Source organism: Manacus candei, unplaced genomic scaffold (genome assembly GCF_025592945.1).
Source record: "Manacus candei isolate 608988 ecotype Guabito, Panama unplaced genomic scaffold, ASM2559294v1 h1tg000061l, whole genome shotgun sequence".
NCBI lineage: Eukaryota > Metazoa > Chordata > Aves > Passeriformes > Pipridae > Manacus > Manacus candei.
In genome coordinates, this window is record NW_026138109.1 from 6,467,005 (window position 1) to 6,489,910 (window position 22,906).

A 22,906-nucleotide genomic window follows, 5' to 3' on the forward strand; every position below is an offset into this window, starting at 1 on the left:
CTAGAAAGAGCAACTTATAAAAGCACTATTGTCCAGTGAATAGTTACTTATAGTTTATATATTGTCTAAAGCCTATTTTGTGGCCATGGGTGACTGAGGGGCAGCCTGGGGTTCCTTCTGTCATATGCTGTTTGTCAGGAAGAAGGTAGTAAAGGACAGATAGATGGAAAAAATCTCACAAAAGAAGAACTCGACCTCAGAGGGACCACCCATAGAAAAAGAAACTGCCTGAAACAGAAAACAAGGAAACAGAATATGCTGAGCTATGGTCACTAGAAGTTCAGAGGCCTCAAACTCCTCTGATCCCTGGGAAAGGATCAGTTCCACACCACACTTCTGGTAACACCAACATGTGGAACTGAAGGCTTGGCAGAGAGCATCTATTCACCTGTGAAGGTGGAGGTGATGTGACTGGAGAATAACATCCAAAATATATGCCAACTCCAAGTCACTTCAGACTTTTGTGGCTGACCTGAACAACATTCAAGGCTTTAGAAGGAGTCTTGAAGAAGAGTAAAAGGAAGGGTAGAGAGACAAGATGCAATGTGAATATAGCAGGGCTAGAACGTGCAGGAGTAACTTGACCCTGGCTCTGATCAAGGCTTTCCCAGCTCTAACCTGCTCAAGGTGTACATTTTTGTAAGGTGGCTCCATTGCTTCTGAGATTACATGGAGAGCAGTGGCCACTTGCAGGACTAAATGCATGATAATAAGAGACATTCAGTGTCTTTTGTGAACCAGTGGAATCTAACCACAGACTGTGGGTGGGCAAACTTAGTTTCTAGGTACGAATCTGGCAGCTTGAATCTAAGTGGACTCAAAAAAATACCCATTGCATACGATGTCAGATGGGAACTCCTGGTGAACTGGAAGAGACTGGGGCTGGAGAAAGTACTGTGAGGTAACACAATAGAAATGGGCTGAGAAATATGAAAAGCCCACAAAGACAGGGACTGATAATGAGCAGTGCTTCTTAAAGCCAAGGGAAAGTGATACTAGAAAGGCTGTATATTAGAGAAACACAAAGAAGTTATGTACACATGACTGGAAATGCAGAGCACTACTTAAGAGCAAAAACCCATCTCTTGTCTGATGTAGCAGAATAAAGTTTAGTGGAGATGGCAGTGTTACCCACTCAGCAGGAGACTTTACCATCATAAACAAAACTGTTGAAAAAATAATTATTTCTAAGTTGGCTATAAATCACAGGCAGCAACTGAGAAGATAAAATATCAGAGAACCAGCATCCTGAAATACTTCCTCCAGCATCTACACTCCTGGTTTAAAAGAAGAGTCTGGAGGCTTACATTCCACAAACCCCAGAGAGAGCTCAGACCTACAGTGTACGTTCCACCAAGCATTAGGGGATACTGCCAGCCTCATTAGCCTATTGCAAATGTTCACAGGCCCATGTCCAGATTTTTCTCTAGAAGGGAGGAAATGAGAGCATAAGAGCAGAAAAGGAGGAAGATGACATGTCTGGAGGAAATCCCACAAGCAGCCTGACCTCCTTCACTGCCATCACACTGCCTACTCCCTCCCTGCTGCTACCCAGAAAAAGGGAAACTGAATCCCATGCTTGAAGTGCTGTCTGCTTTCTCAGTCTGTGCTAGTCACTCCCCAGACCCTCCCATTTCTCCTCCTAGTCTTCTTGTCTCGATCCACCAACTTGCTAATCTCTTCCAGGAAAGGCTGATAAACCACCCTTCCCACTCCTGCCCTTGGGTCTCTGCTCTTGCCCATCACACTCCCAGAAACACAACATCCTTTCCCATAAGGACCTTTCATCCCCATCACATGCTCACAAGAACACATCATCCCTTTGAGTCTTGGCTATCTCACTCCTCCAGCAAATTTCTGATGGTGTCACAGAACCGAGTTGGCTACAGCTTTTAGAAGGTGATTTCCCAAAGGTCAAAAATTTTCTGAAGTCCAAAAGCCAGGCTTGATTTCCTTCTCGCTATTGTTATAAAATTATCTAATATTTTAAAACAAAGTCTAAAAATAAAAGGATTGTCAAAAGGTCTCAACCATCCACCAAATCTCATAAGTGTGACTTCTTTCTTTCTCAGTTTGACTTCCTGAGTTGCAGCAACCTCTTGAATTTCCCCTTTTGGGATTCTACAAAAAGGTCTCCATGTCAACTGAAAGATCTGGTGGAATATTCTGCTGGCAGCCTGGAAGACTTCTTTGAGATTAGGAGCAAACTTATCCTCAGAAGGCTTCCTCCTGGAAGCTGGTCTACATTTTGCATGCTGGATGCTATTTTGGTCCTCACATTCCTGGTTCTCACAGCTCAGAAATGATCCACTTTAAGGGGAAAGGTTCAAAGAAGGGCAAAGATTATCAAAGGTCTGGGGAAATTGAATAAAAGGGAACACTGTCACCCCAAGAGCAGTGACTAGGGTGAGATATGATAGAGGTCTACAATATCTTCATTGCCCAGGACTGAGTGGCTAAGATCAGCACTTTAGCATTTTTGTGGAAAAAAAGAATGGAGGGCACCAAATTAATTAGTTGAAACCAGGTTCAAAATAAGACAGGTTTTATTCAAGAACTTGTAAATCCATGGAGCTGCTTCTCAGGGGCTCAGAGCGGGATAGGAAAATGATAGTTTAAAATTTATTAAAGAGAAATAGTGGAGTCAGGAACATCTCCCAAGTTAAAAATTACCAGCACCATAAAGAGCACCAGAAGGAAGCATCATTAGTTTACCTTGTTCTTGCTCTTCTCTGGACAGCTGCTTGTAACCACTCTTGGAGGCAAGATTTGGGCAAGAACAGTCAGATAGGTCATCAACAGAATTCACCTGCCTGCCTTCAGCATCCAGCTCATCTCTCACTTCCCTCTTGTCCTGACATAAATTAATGTCACTGCATTCCGCAGGTGACTCCTGGATGGAGGAACAGGCAACTTACCACTCCCTGTTCCTTGTCATCTTTGCCACAATGTTCTTGGAACAGTCTTTTCCAACTCAGGATAGCCATTTCCACCCCAGGTACACCAGCATATAGATATTTATAAAATAAGTATCCTATTTATTAATTTATTTTTAATATATATATTTGATACCTACAGTGTGTATCCTATATCCAGGTGTCATTTTGAGGAGGGTTCAGACAGAGTGAAGACAGCCATGTGCACACCACAGTAGTGTTGCCATAGGTACAAGCAGATCTGAAAGATTTTCTTGGATCTGAAAGATTTTCCAGGCAGAAAAGAAAATTTTGAGGCATCACAATTACTGTAAACTCAAGAAATGAAGCAAGATGTGCAGATAGGTTTGAATGAACAGGTTAAAAAGCAATGCTTCTGGAAACTGATTCTGTGACTAAACAGTTCACAAACCTGGATGGCAGGAGAAGCGCTAGACTGGTGGATACCTTTGGGAGTTCCTGGCTCTGTTGTAACAGCCACACCTCTTGCCCTGCCCAGGCCTCTTCCCCATGGTTACAGACAGCACTTTTCCTTTGATCTGCTCTTTATTGTTTTTTCTCCACTGCAGCACCTGCTGAGCAATGACAAGCAGGATACCAGTGAGTTAGAAACCTGTGAACCATCTGACTTGATACTGAAGTGGGGCTTAAAAGTCATGCTTTAAACAACACATCACATAGGATATGCCATCAAATTCAGCAACTTCCCCATGATGAAACCAGGACTTTGAGCTGCATTCAAATTAGCTGAGTTACTGGCATTGAACTGTAGAACTATAGAATCATCTAAGTTGGATCTTAGGCCTGGAGCACTGCAGGGGTTTGTTGTGACCCAAGTGCAGGACCTGGCACTTGGCCCTGCTGAACCTCACACAATGGGCCTCAGCCCATCGATCCAGCTTGTCCAGACACCTCTTCAAAGCCTTCCTACCTTCTCACCTACCTTGGTGTCATCTGTGAACTGACTGAGGGTGCACTTGATCCCCTGGTCCAGATCATCGGTAAAGACATTAAAAAGGACTGGGCCCAGTACTGATCCCCAGAGGATCCACTAATGACCAGCTGCCAGTTGGATATAGTACCATTCACCATTACTTTCTGGGCCTGGCCATCCAGCCAGTTTTTACCCAGCGAACAGTGCACCCGCCCAAGCTATGGGAAGCCAGTTCCTCCAGGAGGATGCTGTGGTAGACAGTGTAAAAGGCTTTGCTGAAGTCGAGGTAGACAACCACCATGGCCTTTCCCTCATCCGCCAAGCAGGTCACCTTGTCACAGAAGGAGATCAGGTCAGTCAAGCAGGACCTGCCTTTCATAAAGCCCTGCTGCCTGGGCCTGAGCGATGGCATGCTGCGTGATGGCACTCAATATGCTCTACTCCATGACTTTCCATGGCATTGAGCTCAGGCTGCCAGCCCTGGAGTTCCCTGGATCCTTCTTCCAGCCCTACTTGTAGATGGGCATCATGTTTGCCAACCTCCAATCAGCTGGGACCTCCCTGGTGGGCCAGGGGAAATGATAAATGATGGAAAGTGGCTTGTTGAGCACTTCCACCACTCCCTCAGTGCCCTTGGGTGGATCCCACCTGGCCCCATAAACCTGTGGTTCTCTAAGTGGTGTAGCAGATCACTGACCATTTCCCCTTGGATCATGGGGGCTTCATTCTGCACCCTGTCCCTGTTGTCCAGCTCACAGGCCTGGGTACTCCAAGAACAACTGGTCTTGCTATTACAGACTGAGGCAAAGGTGGCATTAAGTACTTCAGCCTTTTCCTCCTCCTCTGTCACTATTCTTCCCACCATATCCAACAAAGGATGGAGATTGTCCTTAGCCCTCATTTTGTTGCTGAGGTATTTATAGAAACAGTTTTTGTTGTCTTTTATGGCAGTAGGCATGTTAAGTTCTAGTTGGGCTTTGGTCCTTTCAGTGTTCTCCCTGCATAATCCCACAACATCCTTGTAGTCCTCCCAAGTTGCTGCTTCTTCCACAGGTCATAAACTCTCCTTTCTTTCCCAAGTTCCAGACAAAGCTCTCTGTTCAGCCACACCGGTCTTCTTCCCCATCGGCTCATCTTTTGGCCCATGGTGATGCCCTGCTCCTGTGCCTTTAAGATTTACTTCTTGAAGAATATCCAGCCTCCTTGGATTCCTTTGTCCTCCAGGACTGCCTCCTAAGGGACTCTGTTGCTGAGCATGTGTTACCAAAGGAAAAAATGGCATCTCAGATCACAGAAATTCGGAGAGCCATATTATCATGAAATATGAGTTTCTGATTTATTTGACCTTGTCTGCTGGAAATTGGCAGAATCCCCAAAAACTGAGGAGAGGGAGTAGTTTACCTGACATCAAGAAGGCTTATTCTTTCATCTCTTGTCAATACAATCTACAAAGTATTAATGATCATATGAAGCTGAAAGTTATGAATCAAGTTTGTTACATAATTATTTTTCTTCCTATTTTATCTGTAAAATATCCGACTGCCTGTCTGAGTCTTTCCACTCAGCACCTTCATGAGACTATGCTAGTACAAAGGAATGTGACTTAAAGGCCAGACAGGAGAAAAAAAAAGGAACTAAGCTATTCTCTATGCTTTTCTGTGATGTCTTAGTGTGTTATCAGAAATCATGGACTTCGGGGAAAGATGTCCTAGATAGAGGCACCATGGAGGAGGGGGGAATTTGCTGGGTATCTACAGCACCAAAAAAATCTATGTGCTAAACCAGATTTACAAAGATGCTGTTGTGATTCTTCCGTACATGGTTTAGCAAACCCAATTACAGTTATATTTCCACAGATGACTCCAAATGCTGCTAAAAGAGTTTATTAAAGACCATACTAACAGTTCTCATAACAATGGCACGTACAATGATTCAAAATCATGACAAATAGCATGGAGTTTTGAAGAGCATTAGTATAACACACCATGGACAAGAACAAAGCAGATGTGCTGTCTCAGAACTCTACCAGCAGGCCTATGAAATACAGGAGTCACATCATACAGCTGTACAAGTATCAGAGAAAATAGAAAGGAAAAAAAAAAATCATTCAATTGCAGTCCTTGAATTTATTGACAGTATTACAGTACTTTATGGGCAAGGACTGGCTTGTTCCAGCTGCACTTTCCAGAGCACAAGGGCAGCTGGAAAAGCAAAAATATCCCCAATAAAAACCCTCCAACAAACATACCTCAGGTGCAATCACCACTCCAGACCTTCCAGCTTACGAATATTCAGTCAGAAATTCTGACCTCCCTGCAATTACTTCGCTCAGGACAGTGTTTTGTTTTGCAAGAAAACAAAAGCAGGATGCTTCTTTAAGACAGTGCAAAAATATTTCAATGGTATCATCAATGGTATCGTAAGATTAATAACAATCAGCATGGATCAATCACAGCATCTTCAAGATCAGAACCAAACAAACGTGCTGCCCCTTGACCAGCACTCCAGACTGAGGGCTTGCAGAGGGGAGGCTTCTTCCTCTCTCCCAGGCAAGCCATCGTTTCTGGGTTCATAGTGAGGAATGGTCTTAGCTACTCCAGGGTAACAAAATGCTACAGAAAGCCTGCAAGTATGAAATTATCCAATCCTCTGTCAAAAACTAACAAAAGAATATTGAAGTGGAAAAAAAAGTACATAGCAGCCATGTAATTTGTCACGGCTCTAACTCTACGACTCTAACGCTGATCCCTCCCTTACCGCGTTGGTCACGGTAGCCGGAGCGTGCCTTGCGGAGCTGAGCAGCTTTACAGCACCCCCACGGCGGCGCGAGATTCCCGGCAGCACGTGGGGATTTATATTCTCCGAGACACACTGTCTAATTACAATGGCAGGGCAGCTGCAGCCTGCTCCCGGTGTGTTGCCTTCGCAGCTTTTGGCTATGAGATCTTAGGCCCCTCTGCACTTGTCTCCCATGCTCAGAGCAGCACACCCGTGGACATACATTCATCCGGTGTGCATCTCCAGAGCGATCTGCCACTCCCTTTTTAAGCAGATGTTGAGGTGTCTGCATACCATGTTGGCATAACCTGTGACAGAAGATCCCCAGGCAGCTCCACAGTACATGAATTCAATGAGAGATAACTGTGCTTTGTCAAGCCCCCAAATCATCTCCTCCCAATTTCCACACAGTTGTGTGTTTGCATCGTAGTGTGATTATGTAGAACCTTTTTAATGCCTGCCAACTTCAGAGGATAAAATCACAGTGCTGCATATCAACAAAACCCAGCAACTCCAGCCTCCAATATAAAATAATTTATATACACAAAGCAGAATTTGCATCTTAAATAAGAGATTGTCTCATTCTCTATGGTGTCTTACCCAGCTACTAAAAAATAAATAATTCACATCAGATTGATGGATTTGTTTCCTATACAGCACACGTGCGCTATTGGAGCTGACAAAGACAACATGAAAAAAAACCTTTTGCAATTAATAAAAGAGAATTGTTGAACACTTGCACATATTGGCACAAGGCAGAAGAGAAAAGGGAATATTACACAGCTCAGCTCAGGTGCCTTCCTCTGTGGAGCGGGATTCAGATTTCAACTTTACAAACTCTCTGGCAACTTCATCATTGGTTCTCTGAGAGAGAATCCTCAAGATTGTAAGTCCAGTCTCATCCATGTGAATCCTGCGCCCAAGGGGGCACCAGCAAGCACAGCTCCCTTTGTCTGCTATGTCTCTGAGCTGCATCACTGCTATCCCCAGTACCCGGTCCTCCCGAGCGAAGCAGTAATCCTTCACACAGACTTGGAGCTCATAGGCATCGGGGCCATCTTCATTCCCCAGGATGCTGAAAAACACACACAAATTACAGTTTCTAAAGTGTATAAATTCCTCTGCAGAATAAAGGTGTCAGCAGCTGACTAGAGTGCTCTGATAAGCCACAGAAACTCATTTCTTCAGAAAACCCTGGTCAGGGAGGGAGAAGTAAAACTTATAGCATGTGGGCATTTTTGCTGATTTATAGCAGATAAGACAACCTGCTTACTTAAAAAAAAAACAACAACAACCTTATCAAGTTGCCTTTGCAACTTGGGGGTGTGTGTGTGTGTGTGTATTAAACTGTGAAATGAGAGGAGCATGGAACATTAAAGCCATGCTAATAGATTTTCAACTCAGAAGACTTTAAACATTTCTGCTTCTCTTAAGGGTTGCTTCATTTCAGAATTACTATTTTAATTAGATGAGGTCTTTGTTAAAGATTCAAAACCTTCCATTAAAGCAAAAGCTAATAAAAATAAATCCCCAACCCTTCTGATGTTGCTAAAATTAAAAGAATAAAAGGAACAAAATCTCTTCACTTAGAGGAAGCCTGACTTTTCCCACAGAATAGAAAAATTATATGAACATTCCCTCTTCCCCAGAGATTCACAGTCTTTTGCTGGTCAGCTCTGCTCCACTCATTTTTACATGTACAGCTGAGTGAGCACTAGCCTGCAGCTCCCTTTGTTGAGCCTTCAAAGAAGGAATATGTCTTTGTAATAATGAAAGAAAGCCAAATAAGAAGAGATCAATACTCGACATTGAGAAACACTGCAATTTTAGCAGTGCAACCAGCAGTTCCAAGGGCTGTATCCTTGGAAACAAGTTCAGAAAGCATGTCCCACAGGTCAAGCAGGGATAAAAACGCACATTGAGGTTAAGAGAACGAAAAACATGTAATGAACTTTTAGCCTCAACTCTACCAATAAAAGATACAAAGTTCATTAAAATGACAGAGTAAAATACGTTCATAGGACACACAGTGCATTTCAGAAGGTAGCTAAAGGACTCTCCTGGTACAGAACAGACCTCAGCATCCCACCTGCAGCAAAAATTCCCATGATCTAGTGTTTCCTGCCAAGGAACAAGGCACAGGGCCAAGCTACTGGTTCACACACTCTTCTGGGCCCTGAGCAGGCTGTTTGTGGACACTGAAAGCCCCTATCTGCCCTCTGCATCTGCACTTGCCACACCAGATCCCTAGGCTATTTTTCACACTTACAAGTGAAAGGTTTCATTGTATTTTGGAGCCCAGTTGTTGCTCTTTGACTTGGTTGTGAACTTCCTCTTCTTGTCACTCTGGTGGGGCCCAATCATGGTGATTTCAACAAATGGACGGAACATGCCAGACGTCTGCCACTTCAGGTCATTGGCTGCCACAACTGGAAAAGAGAGTTATCATCTGTTCCCATTGCTCAGGACACCTTTCCGCCCCACCCTGCTTTCAGTTTCTTGCTTCAGGGGGCAATGTCACAACACGCATGGGCAGTGTATATATTTTGTACTACAAAGATGTATATGCTTTTTTGATCTAATTTAAAGTCTGTGAAGGGAATTTAATGTTTGGGACATACAGCTTCTGCTATACGCATTGTCAAAAAATTAGCCCAAGAAAACAGGCATCCCTGCAGCTCTGGGCAGGCTGCCTTGACAGTTCAGTGCTTACATCTACCTTATGGGTGGGATAAAAAAAAACAAAAGGAGGATTTTGGAGGCCAATATTAAGGTCTCTGTTGAAAAGGAAAATGAGACTTCAGGTAAGACAAACAAACAACATGAGCTCTGAGTGGTTCCAGAATCCACAATTATTAGATTTTTAATTCTCTTTCTCTCTCAGGTCACTGCAGGGAACAGACTGAAGCAGAGGAAATAGCTCTGAAAATCAGCTTTTGCACTGCAGTGTAGATTTAGCCAAAAGAGAGGCCTGAAGAACTCTTCATGTAAATTGTTAGAGGAAATTATTTAAGTATGTTGTATTCAAGAAAAGGAGACGAAGGAGGAAGAGGAAGCCTGGGATGAATCACTACTTTGGCTATTTTCAGAGTGGCTCTTCAGGGACCAACGTGGCCTTCAGGATGGGGGAGAGGAGCCTCTGAACTCTTACTGGTTCTGTGATCTCTGGCTATACACTGAACAGTTTCGTAACATCACCCTGTCACGCTGACCCGTTCTCTGCAGCACAGACTAAACTGTGGCGCCTGGTGAGAGCCATCAACTGATTTTTGTTTACTGCTTATATCGTTGCCAATAAACAACAGGGCTGTACATTGCCATGTCACTGGCTGGACAAGCTCATTTGCTGTTTCTCTACATGTTCCTGATGTGAAACAGAGAAAACAATTGTGGACTCAGATCCCATGAGCTAACACTATCATGGCTGCCAACTGGAGATTTGCCTCGATGCAGTCACAGAGCCTGAGCAGTAACACATGATTTGCCATACCTTTCACCGTGACCTTGTGTTCACCAGTCCCTGGGTGCGTGTACAGGTCAATCTGTATGGACACTTCACCCACAGGATCATCCACACCGGAGCCTGTTGGAAGAAAATGGACACCCCCCCATGCACACATGGATTACTGTTTTTTGGCACCAGTCTTGGCCTCAGCAAGACAACATAGTGTTTTCACAGTGCACCTTCCATAGCCAGCTTTTCAGTCAACACCAATAATGTCACGTTAATGCAAGATATCATCAGGCTCACATGCCCAACACGCATGAACGCTAACATTTCTTGCACTCCACCGTGAAGATCACATCCTATTGAGAATAACAGTAAGAATTTCAAAAGAATTTAAAAGACCTAATGCTCAACAATGGACCTTCACAGAGAGCAAGGGTTTTTCAGAGGTTCCTGCCAAGGTATTGTGTGTACATGCAGGCATTCCAGTGGTGGGCATCGGCATTCCTGTCTGCCCAGGGAAGAAGGGAGGACAAAAAACCCAGCAACAAAAAGAAAAGAGGAGGAGAGGACATCACACAAGAGAGGAAGTTTAGGGGAAAAAAAACATAGATGCTAGTGATTTGCACAGAGCTATAGTGCAGTCTCACCCTCCAAGAACCTTTTTCCATGCTGTACATCAGTTAAAAGTTGTCATCCTGATTGCCTATCTGCTTCCTTTTGGAGGATAATGAGAACCTCTTCTCTATTGTGCATCAAAAATGATGAGAGAGAAGTACTCACAATTTGCATACTTGTTTCCCTTTATCAATTAGTCAGGGACAAAACAAGATGTAGCTTCAGAGAGGAAAAGACAGCATGTTGTAACAGAGACAAGATCTCATGAACCTTATCATTTCTGTATTATGATTTTTTCATCTTTTTAACTTTTAATCATGATTATCATGGAATATGTGGAAATGACATTTTCCTGGGTAGTAAAATCAAGATGTCATGTAATTACACAATAAGACTGTTTAGCAAATGAAAATGAAGTCTTGGATAAGATAGTGAGATTGATTTTACTTTTGCTTTGATAACTGCCTGACCTCAGGTTGACAATTAGCAATGCTGTTGTAATTGAGATACCTACAGCCTAATTGAGTACCTATGAGCAGTTTTGAGGCTAAGACACATTACTAAGTGAAAAACTGGTCTGTTTGAAATTCTAGATAAGGAATCAAACATTTTGATTAGATCTAACAAATCAACTTACACAAGAATGGTCTGCAGGCAGCAAAACCACTCATTTAAAATCCAAGAGGTTGAGAGGTAATCTGTGCAATTCTCTGAAGAGAATTACATGCCACAGAACTGTAGGCAGTGAAAGTCATATTAATATAAAAGTATCTGAGCAACCAAAAGAGAACCTCAAATTATTACCTTAGGGTAGATTCTAATGCTTGACCTGCGTACAATAAACAATCTTTAGGCTGTAAAAAACATGATCTTGAATGTACTGTTTCCTCCCCACTTAGAAGGGCAGTGTCACTTTTTTGTATATAAGCACAGAGCTTTAAAATTGGCAGGCTTAATTATTGACCTGATTCATCTGATGGTGTGGGTCTGTCACTTACAGATGTTGGTGTTTTCCACGGGAACAGACAGGATTACCAACAGTATGTAACTGCCTAATCCACAGAAACATCAGCCAACAGACACTCAGGTCTTAATTTTATTGATCTTTAGTGTAATTAATAGGTTATAAAGGAGACACTGATGCTTCAGAAGAATGACAGTGGAATTTCCCCATTACCTTTGAGGATGACAAAATTTAGATTATTGTTTTATTCCTACCTTCGTTCTTTCCTTTTCATACAAAAACCTTGTTCTACTAACTGAAATTAACAAAAAAAAAATCCACTTTGAAAAATGCCAGCTGAGCACGTACAACTGTGTGCATACACGTTTGCAGATTTAATTCTTAACATGAAAATCTCATTGGTATTGCAATACTGAAAGGTGAAACTGCAGAACTGAGCTCGTGCAATGGGTTACAGATGTATTTCACCTAAGATAATAAAAAGACTTTGGACAGCAAAAAATAAATTGAGAAATGAAACATTACAAGACTTAATTTTTTAGGGGTCTCCTGAGCACCCAGACCTTTAGCTACCCCCCTCCAAGCCAAGTGGTTCAAGCTTGGCATAACCTTGAGTGCAAATCAGACATTTCCATGTATTACAGTAGCTCTTCTCAGCAAACCATACACATGCAAGTCCAAGACTTGAAATACACAGCCCGTGGTAAAGGGTAGGGGAACAAGTCTGCAGCATCTCTCAAAAAACCAGTCCATTTTCAAGACAAAGTTCATATCCCATTAATAAATCTCAAGCTTGGGGACAGGCTCTCAGGCAAGGTACAGACTTCTAAACCGCACAACCTGTGGCTCTTCTGTGGGATGCAAGCATTCAGTGAAAGTTCACTTCTACAGGGAACTACAGGAAACAGGACTCTGGAAAAGGTTTCTGAGCATGGGCAAGATGACTTCAAAAGCAAGGCAGTTGGGTAATGTTGTTATGGTAACAACATTAATCTTGAACATACCCTTATCAGGAAGAACGTCCTCATTAGCGGTAAACCTTATACCTTTCCCATCATGCACTGAGACATGAATTCAAAAGGCAAGAAGAAAGCAGGATAAAGAGAGAAGAGTATGAATTACAATACAATCAGCAGTGTCACTTAAACACAAGACAAATATTCTAGCTCTAAATAACAGACAAAATATCCTCCTAGGTCTTCTGCCCCAGTCCAGGCTTTGGAGAGCAAGGCTGTCCGTGATTAAGGGATTGTCTGGGTTAAAACAGGAACAGAATTTGTGCTGGCATAACTAAACTGCAAGCCCTGATCCAGATCTGCAGAGCAAATATTTAAGAGCACAGTGCTATCGAAGCCTGCTCAGTAAGGAAATGAGAGCGGTAGGTACCTCACAAACTGGAAGAAGCGACCATTGAACAGTGAAGTAAGAGAAGCAAGCAGCATTTAAATAATTCTGCATGAAGCCATGTCCTCCCATGGGCTTGTGGGACACGACTTGTTCAAAGGGAAACATGAGTCACAGCTGTAAATAAGGTGCTGTCCTTTCTGCCCCTTCAACGTGTGTGCAGATCTCCAAACCCACCTACCAGCTGTAAGTAGAAGTGTAAGCAAGTAATATTCTTCTTTAGCCCAAATCCCAGGAGAGAGTCATGCCTTTCTCAGAGATATTCCATCATAGCTATTAGGTGGAGGAGCTCAAATCTTTTATTCCCCAAACAGGGTCAAAACTCTCAAGCCCACTAATATACAAGATGCTGATTTGGACCAGCTCAGTGGCCTACCATGCCTAGTACCTGTTCTACAAAGTGGCTCAGATGAGTCACAAAAAATGCCCTCAGTCAGCTATGAGATATAATTGATGACCTCGTAACATGTGCATCTTATGTCCTAAAGCTAGAGCTTCATTCTTTTTAAGCTTCTTAAAAAAATACATAAATAAATACCCAGGCACACACTTCTGTGGCAACCTTCTATGTTCCTGCTGCTTAGAGATTATGTTCTATTATCTTTGCGTTTCTGCTAAATATTTGCCCCCAGTGAAATTCTACAGTCAAATCATGCATTGCATAAACCTGCTTCTCATATCAGCTTTGAATTTGTCATTTTGTGACTTCAATGGAGCAATTTCTTCCTCTAATTTTAAACACTCCTGACTGTAGCATGGACTGGAGAATGACATTGCATTGCAGCACACTTCCTTGTATCTTGGGTCAGCATGTAACAGTATCCACATAAAAAAATAGCTTCCATTCATGGTTTGGATATGTAACGTGAAACATTTACATAGGGTAGCAAAAACTGAAAGCGTTCAAGTGTGCACTCAAGTTCCCTGTTAAAAAGTATTTTGAGTAACTGATGACAACAGCCAAGTTCCTGGAGTCCCTGGTGGATGTAGAAGTCTTTGACCTGTCTGGCCACTGGATGTCATCGTTGCTCTGCTGGGACACAGCTACAGGACCATTCTCTCAGAGGCAGGTACTGACTTTTAGTTAATTTCAATGTTTTAATGCAGTATGTTTCAACCTAAGCAAGACTAGACCATGCTTCTAAAGGCAGGGATCACAGAATTACAGAATCGTCACGGTTGGAAGAGACCTTCAAGATCATCTAGTCCAACTGTAAACCCAGCACCACCATAATCACCCTTAAACCATGTCCCCAGGTGCCACATCCACACCTCTTGAACACTTCCCAGAGATTCTGCTAGCTCCCTGGGCACCTTGCTCCAACGTCTAACCACTCTTTCAATGAAAAAAATAAATTCTAATATCTAATCTGAACATCCCCTGGGACAATTTAAGACCATTTCCCCTTATCCTTTCATTTGAGACATATCACAACCAACTCCCACCTCACTACAATCTCCTTTCAGGTAAGTTTCAGGTCCCTCCTGAGTCTTGTCTTCTGATGATTCAGCCCCCCACAACTACACTCAGCCTTTCACTTTAGAAACAAACCTTGCTCTGCTTATGAAATCTCTGTACTTTCTACTCAGAGAATGCCAGTAGCAAGCAGACTCATTTGCACAAATGGGAAAAGTCTCTCAACTAAGGAGTGCTTTCCCCTTGATTTTGGGGCTCAGTGTGATGGTATGCTGGCAGAGTTAGTACCATCTGTGTGGTTGCCAGCTCTTGGAAGGATTAAAGGAGAAGGATCCAATGCAAAAAGATGGCAGGAGGACACCCCCATGGAGTTCTACTTTGCTGCTGAGATGAAGCAGCCTAATGACAAGGCTTGTATTTAAACAGCCTGAGAGCTCAAAAGCATTAGTTTTGGGTTTGACCTAACCTCTAGTAGCATCTGTCCCCTCTTACTGAGATTATGAGACTCATAGTCAGCTGGTGAAGGTCCTTGACTAGAGACCAAATTATTCTGTAAAACAATCTGGAGATGTTCACATGACAGCAATGAAAGATAGAGACAACTAAATGTTTACCCCTTCAAATTCAATGAAACAGTACCACGAAGCCATAAGGCTTCCCAGAGAGCCACCAAAAACTGTGGTGACCCATCCCAGCAGCTTATTAATTTATTGTGGTGATCTGTAAACATCTAGCTCCCACATATCCTGTAGCTCCATGACTCATCACGTTGGTGTCAATCAGCCTTAGTCAGGCCTGCACGGGCTGTGCTGGCAGCTGGCCTGTGACACAGGCACTGACTAGTTTCTGCAGTGGTGTCTCGCTGAAATGGTCCCCCACACCACTGTGTAAGTCTCAGTACAGTAACTTCAAATTTCACTTAAGTCACCCACCCACATTAATTCATGAAACGTGACTGATAAGGATTGCAGAGAAAAAAGACCACAAACACCCCAAGCCTTATGTTCCACACATCTCTGCTCTCCCAAAATGTAGTCATGGAGTGGGAAATAACCCCCTTTTCTTCCTTTCCCATTTTAAACTGAACTGTCACGTTTCCAGAAACGTTACTGCCAAAAGCACTCTACAAACTGGCAGTACAAGACAGAGAAATTATGAACAGACTGGAGAGCTCCATTCAACTCTGCCAACAACACAAAAGAGTCTTACCCTGAGCTGTCTGACTCTGGACAAAGGTTTTGATGAGAGTGTCTGTGGTCTGAGTGTAAAGAGAGAGAGCATAACGAAGTGACTGCAGGTCTGGACTCTTCTCCAAGAAGGTTTTCTTCAGGCCATTCCCACCAGCATGGAAATATTGCTAAGAGTAAAAAGAAACAGGAAAAATACTGAGCAAGAACTGCAATCAGCATCCAACATGTATGTGCTATTGCATGTGCAGATAGGAAATAGCTGGAAAAATTCACAAAACAGCTTCTGTACTGGAAATCCAGCTCTTAGAACAACTGATATCAACTGATGAGCACATGGCTTTCCTCTTCCACAGCACTATAAGTATGCTGACTCCCAGCGTGCCAGTTACCTGAGCCTATTCAAGTTTACACAGACTCCTGCCATTTCCTGAACTGGGACATGCACTGTCCTCCCAAATAGGATTTGGGGATGGAGTAAGGGAATGACAGAGACAGAAATGGAATCACTTACTTTGATTGTATCCAGTGCCAGGTCCAGAACAGCACACTGCTTTGGAGTGAGACTCCTAGTTTCTTCTCTCACCATATGATCCTGCAAACAACCATTATATTTGACACAGGCATGCTATCAGAAGCTAAAGGAACAGGAGTATCCACTATCATCACTTTTTCTGGATTCACGCTGTAGTTATGTGGTGACAGCATAAATTCAGCTGTTTAAGGAACAGTTAATGGAATCTCTCAGAGTCATTTATTACAGTTTAACTTGAAAATAACCTCATTTTCTCTCTTTTTTTTTGCAGGCACAGAAGACATAAATAAGAAAAGGAAGTGGACAGAGATAAGTGACAATTTAAAATCACAGTTTGTCTCTCTAGAAAACCCAAACAAAAGTCTGTCTGCTACCACTGTCATTCTAGAGCAGCTACAACAAAACTTTCAAAACACCACCTAAATCAAGGAATTCTGGTAACTATAAGTCGAAGTTGTCATATGCTGTTTCTGGATTTTTTAGTTCTTCCAACTACAAAGGTCACTAATTCATCATGTCATCGGTGTGGAGGAAGAAAAACAAAAACCATGTTCTAGAAAATATGTTTGCTAAAAGAACACATTGTTCCCATTAAGACCCACCATCTCTAATAGTAAACAGCCAGAAATCACTTAAGAAAGAATTCCCTTTCCTGCAGTGGGAGCACACCCCTGTTAGGACTCCTGGCTGACAACGAGGATGTGCCATCCTTTGGTATTTCATTAAGTTCTTTCTCTCTGATGCTTAGTCTACATCTCAGGAGGAGACAGCATATTTTAGGAAGCAGAGCTTTGCACAAACTCAAATTCTACCTGGAGGGTCAGGCCAGCTGACTGCAGCTTGAGTGCTAAAGCATTCGTGAAGAAGATGCAGGCAAATCAGGCAAAGGCTATTTATGCTACTTTAAGCATGTCATAGCCTCCAATAAGAGACACTTCCCAGGATACACATCTGCTAAATTGCCTTTCAGTAAAGCATGCCTAGTGTGTGGCACCATGTGCGCATTTCACACAGACAGACCTGCTGGCTATCTTGCAGCTTGGTGATCCTTCATGCTGCCTGGTGCTGTTCCTATTCATTATCCACTGGAATCCATCTCCTGCCTGATGGAGACAAGGATCACCGCAGTTCAGGTGCAGCGTGAGGCATTTGCCACGCTTCTCACAGACATCTAGCTGGCAGCTTCACACAGTGCTGCATTAAACTGCACAGAAGATGCCTCTCAAGTTGTCAGTACCTCAGACAAGTTCACACTGTGCTTCCTTGAGTAGTGGAGACATCCCTCCACTTGCCTCTTTCCCCCCCACAGGATGCTCCTGGTCTAGGGACCCATGTGCAGTGGCAGAGTACTCTGTAGGCTGCAGAGTATCTTCTGTTGTGACAAGCTGTCCTGAGCGGAGCAAATACCTCTCCTCCCTCTTCTTCATGAGCTGGGAGTAATTCAGTTGAAGATGATGTGGCTTCACACTTCAGTAGACAGAGGGTAAAGCATTCTTTTCTCTCTCTGACAGTCAGATAAAGTGCAAAATCAGCCAGAGCCCAAAGCTACATTTGTAGGAGAGGGCAATTTAGTCAGGGTAGCTGTGTTTCCAAGGCAGAGTGACTTTCGCATCTGTTAAAATGACTTTCTAGGCCTGCCTGCCAGATTGCCCAGACTGTGACAGAAACCAGGTGGTTTCTCTTTCTCAACATTTTTCTCTTAAACACCTGAAGAGCTCATGCAGCCCTGTTCTGAGCGGTCATTCCCCTGGTGCCCATGCTGTCAATGCACAGCAACACATCACTGCTTTCTTTGAATTTCCCAGTGTCATTTACTTCAACACATTATATAAAAATAACCCAGTGACTGGACTGGCAATGCTTGCACCTACTCACAGAGGAGCCCACGACTGTCATTTCCCTGCATACCTGCCCTCTGCAAATCCCACACTGTTCCTATAAAGGACTGTGCAGAGTGCTACCTTGCACTTCCCAGATTGCCAACCAGGAGCAAGACACAAATATTTACGTCAAATAATAAAGCGGCTTCAAGAAGAAGAAGTAAAAAACCAGAACAACCCAACAAACTTGTCAAACTCATCCTTGTATTCTGCACAGGTACTCTCAGGAGAAACTCTGTGGTCAGAGCCTGGCTTTTTAGCCTGAGGGCAACAAAAGGAAGGGGAGGTCGCTGCTCCCTGCTTCAGCTGCTGGCTATTAAGCAAACCAAGCAGAAAGAGTTTGATAAAAAGTGAGAGGCAGATATGTGGCACCTAGGTGCCAGGTTTATGGTTGGCTTTCTGAGCATTTTAAAATACACTGTGAAATTGATTTGTCATTGGGATGAGAGCCTGTGCTTGTCAGGTCTGTCAGCCTCAGTTTTCAGCTGAGTTATCTGATTCACTAGGGCTCTGTTCTCCCTGTTCTATTTAAGACCAATAAAGCTTAAAATCCATCCCATAATTTTCCCAGGATTTTGGTGGAACTGCAAAATGCAGAGCAGAGTGGCTCTGAAGAACCATTTACTAATGCCTTCCCTGTTAGCTTGTATGTGCCTGCAAAAACAAAAGGATAAAAAATTGTAATATCCACGATGCTCCCAAAGACCCAAACAATCTACACTCTCGTAACACTCCTGTTCTTCTGGAAGTTTTTGGACACAATGTTGGTTCACATAAAGGTTTCCAAAATTCAGGTGGTAGAGTGCTCTCCCACTTGAGCACGACTCTCTTGCCACATATAAAATCCTGGGTACCTGCTGCTGCAGTTCTATATGTGGATATGCAAATAAAGGTTTGAACACACCCCAGGGCTTGCCTGATTTGCATGATTATGTGCATTTCTAAAAGTGCACCCCAGAGTTAACAAAGTTAAGCTTTACTGTAACTGAACTGAAGACAGGCCGCTGCTGAGGGATGGCCTTCATGTGACCAGTGCAAACAGAAACCAGCAAAGCTTCCAACTCATTCCTGGCAAAAGGCACCCTGCATATGTTTGGAAATTCCGGTTCCAGAACATATGGAACAAGTAAAAGACAACATTGAATGTCAGTGGCCATGCTCAAGAATGCAAGCAAGCCACAGGAACTCACAGACCGTCCTTGTGACGTGGGAGAAGGAACAGAGCAAATCTGGAGCTCTGCCCCTCAGACAGCAGGAGGGCATGTAGAAGGCAGGGATGGCTTCTCTTCTGCAAATGCTGCTGATGTTTTTGAAGGGGGTAGGGGATACTCACAGGAAACGGGAGTCATATTTGGATGCTGCGGTTCAGCTCCCATTCTCCCAGGCTGGCTACAAAGCTCCTTCCTACCCATTTTTCCCACGGAAGTGACACACAGCATTGCAAGCGCAGGAAGCAGTGAAGGAAATGCAATCCTTAGGAGCCACATCACCAGGGAGGACAGCCTGACCGTGGGAGTGCATGAGGACATCACTCAGCACAAGTGACAGCTATTCCCCCAGAGAGCCACACTTCAAGGTTTATGTTATGTGACTGTTAACTGCTATGTAAAGGCCTCAAAATGCAGCTGGAGAAAAGTGTGCACGTGTAATGACACACCTGCATGTCCAGATCACTTACTAAGATTGCGAATAAGCACCACCTTAAATGAGTTGTGTACTGGCCTGGCTCATAAACGCGTATGTAAAATGTGTCTGCCGGGCAAGGGAAATAGATAGGTGTATGAAAACAGCTGTATTAAGTGTGCAAGACAAAAAAACATTATAGAAAGGGACAAACAGATTTTTAAATTACTCCTAATCACTTAGGAGAATGTCCTTTGGTCTGGGAAGATTTCCCTGATCATGCTCCAAGAGAGAGTTCATGTTCAGCTCCCTTTCAGAACAGTTTGTGTATTGTGACGCTTCAGATTTAGACCTCCTCTTGCACAATATGTGTCTTGTAGCACAAGTCCAACCACAGCATAGTGCAATATGAATGCTGGAAGGCGTCACTATTCTCATACCGTTCCTGTCGTGATCAGTGAATTAGTGCTTGATTTGCTTATGATGAGGTGGCGTGCACTTCATAATGCTCATGTCATGCACTGTCATGTCATGCACTGTCAAAACACATCAACATAGCCTTCATGCTAAATGCCAGCTTGCCTGTAAAGAGAGCCCACGCAGAAGGAATTTACAGACACAGGCTCTCTTCCATAACAGTTATTTTTGTAACAGTCCATATAATTCATCCACAGCTAGCACAGTTGTCTTTCCAACCAATACCTCATTAGGGACTCCCTTTTACATATGGGGATACAGAGGAACTGGACAGATAATTGAGAAATCTACTTTTTTTCATTTTGAATTGATGTCCAAAACTGACCACTGTATCTACAGAAGAGAAAAACTACTTTGATGATTAAACTCACAATAAAATTAACTGTTAAACACTATACTAATGTTAGTAGAATGCATTTAAAAGCACACTCAATGCATTTAAAAGCATTTCTCTACAACTGCATTCAGTGACAAACCACTGGAAGCACAAGACATGCTATGCACTACTACACCTCCATGCTTACACACAGGGATAATAACAGAAGCCATGCAGGACAATACCTTCAGCTTTGACAAGTGTCCCAGTTCCTTAGCAGCACTGAAAATCAACTGTGTGCCCTATGATGGCGAGAAGTTAGAAAAGAAAGGAGGGGGGAAAAAAGGTTATAAACAAGCTTTGCATATTTTTCCAAGCAAGTCAAGCCAGTTCACAGCTAAAACTTTACGTAACCTTCCCAAGGCCAGACACAACAACTGGACTCCTTGCCTGTTTATTATGTAGTGTAAAAACTGGCATTTCCATGGATACCACATCAGGACCTATTTCAGAGCACAATATTTTGCTAACTGGTTCTCTTGTTTACAGCAGCCACACATTTATACAGTATGTGGCTTCAAATGGATTGCACAGGCTCAGGGTGGAGGCAGTGCACTGGAATCGTATCCATGTGCTCCTTCAGATTTCACATCTAAATACACATGAAAACAGCATAAGATTGGCCAAAGCAAAAGATCACAAAACTGATGAAAATCTCACTGTAGAGGTAGAGCCCAATCATCAGGGTGAGGGTAAAGCACACCTCAGATCAGAAACAAAACTGCACCTGAGCTGTTTACAAGTGAGAGATTGCCAAAGTCCAGCGAATACTACAGTATCACCTTTAAATGTCAAGAGCTTGGCCAGTGGCTCTTCTTCCCCCACTGTGCCTCACTGAAGCTGTATAACCAATGGAGAAACACAAAGGGAAGATAAATCCCAATGGCAGGAAATCTCGCTTCAAGTCACTTACACTCCCATATAATGTATTTTTATATACTTTTCCAGCAATGGTTGCAACTAAGATATTTTTCCTTTTTTTTTCCTACACACCATTTCTCTGTTGTGTAATATTCCCTTTGCCTGGGGAGCGAAGCCCAAAATTTAATGAGAAAGCCAAAAGCAACCAAGACAATTCTTCAGTATCATCTCCCAAAGATACTTAATGGAGTGTGCTATAATTTATTTTCTTCCACTTCACTCATCCTTTTCATTCATTTAATTTTGTCTTTTTCTTTAGAAAAGTCACTGTTGTCTATTATTGCACTTGGTATGAAACCCCAGCTTACTGTAACTCTCTATGAATTTGCACTCCAGCTCTCAGGCTAGTCAGATTTGGGCTTTAGGACCAGGACAAAGCTACAGGTTTCCCTAATTAAACCTCCCCTCAATTATCCTTCTCAGGAAAACCTTCAGTATGTCAGGAGCAATGCCCTCCCAAAGATGATCTCTGGCTGTCCTCACTTGTACTTGGTCACTAGGGACTGGTGTTAAAGTACCTGTCACTGCAGGTATCAGTTGAGAAGTGCCCAGGGATGTCCCAGCTGAATGCCTGAAGTAAGATTCCAGGGATGGACACTTCCAAGAATGCACTTCGCAGTAGGGTCTTTTGCTCAGGAAAACACTTGGGAGATGAATCACAGAATGGCTTGGGTTGGGAGGGACTTTCAAAGGTCATCTAGTCCAATTCCTCTACAATGAGCAGGAACATCTTCATCCAGACCAGGCTGCTCCGAGCCCTGTTCAACCTGACCTTGAACACTTTCAGGGATGGAGCATCTACCACCTAGTCTAAATCTACCCTCCTCTGGTTTAAAATCACGCTTGCTACATGATACCTATGTACCAATTGGTCACTTAGGCACTTGGAAAATCAATATTAACACATAAAATGTGTTTCAACTAGATCAGGTTGGTCAGAGTCCCACCTAATCTGGCCTTGAATGTTTCCAGGGACAGGACATCCTGTCTCAGGACTGTTGGCTCCACCAGCTAAAGGTCTCCAGTAAACCCTATTCTCCTTTCCACAGCCCTCCTTCCCTCTCCTTTACTACCCTTTCTCATCTCAACAGTCTTTCCCTCTCCCACTTAATCACAACCTCTAATTTCTCTGGCTTTGGAAATTTCTTCAAGCTGAAAGACTCTGTGGCCTGAAATTACAGATCACCTCTTGATTTGCTCTGCTCGTAACCATCACCTAACCCTCACTGTTCCTCAGCCTTTTATGTTTGTTGACTAAAAATTGTCACAGAATGAACGTTATTGATTTTGTAGCTAAACAGAAGCTCTTGATAAATGATTAAATTCACAACTTTTGGCAGGGGTGGAGGGGAAAGTGCAGGCAAGGACAACACATTCATAAAGGAAAGCTTCTGAACTGAAACTGGGA

General features: G+C 43.1%; 1 protein-coding gene across 6 annotated transcripts in view; it reads right to left on the reverse strand.

Annotated features, from left to right (window-relative positions):
- Window positions 1-6,046: 6,046 nt before the first annotated feature.
- The window catches only part of UNC13B (unc-13 homolog B), a 208,235-nt gene continuing 191,375 nt past the window's right edge, over window positions 6,047-22,906 (reverse strand). For 4 of the 6 annotated variants that reach the window (XM_051804592.1, XM_051804591.1, XM_051804586.1 and 1 more), the window contains 7 exons: window positions 20,763-20,819; window positions 16,201-16,281; window positions 15,709-15,856; window positions 12,683-12,739; window positions 10,139-10,231; window positions 8,918-9,077; window positions 6,047-7,723 (listed from right to left, as the gene is read on the reverse strand). In XM_051804592.1, the coding sequence (XP_051660552.1) occupies window positions 7,438-7,723; window positions 8,918-9,077; window positions 10,139-10,231; window positions 12,683-12,739; window positions 15,709-15,856; window positions 16,201-16,281; window positions 20,763-20,819 (882 nt within the window). In that variant the 3' untranslated portion in view covers window positions 6,047-7,437. The remainder of the gene's footprint in view (window positions 7,724-8,917; window positions 9,078-10,138; window positions 10,232-12,682; window positions 12,740-15,708; window positions 15,857-16,200; window positions 16,282-20,762; window positions 20,820-22,906) is intronic. The other 2 variants (XM_051804589.1, XM_051804588.1) reach the window with 2 other exon arrangements.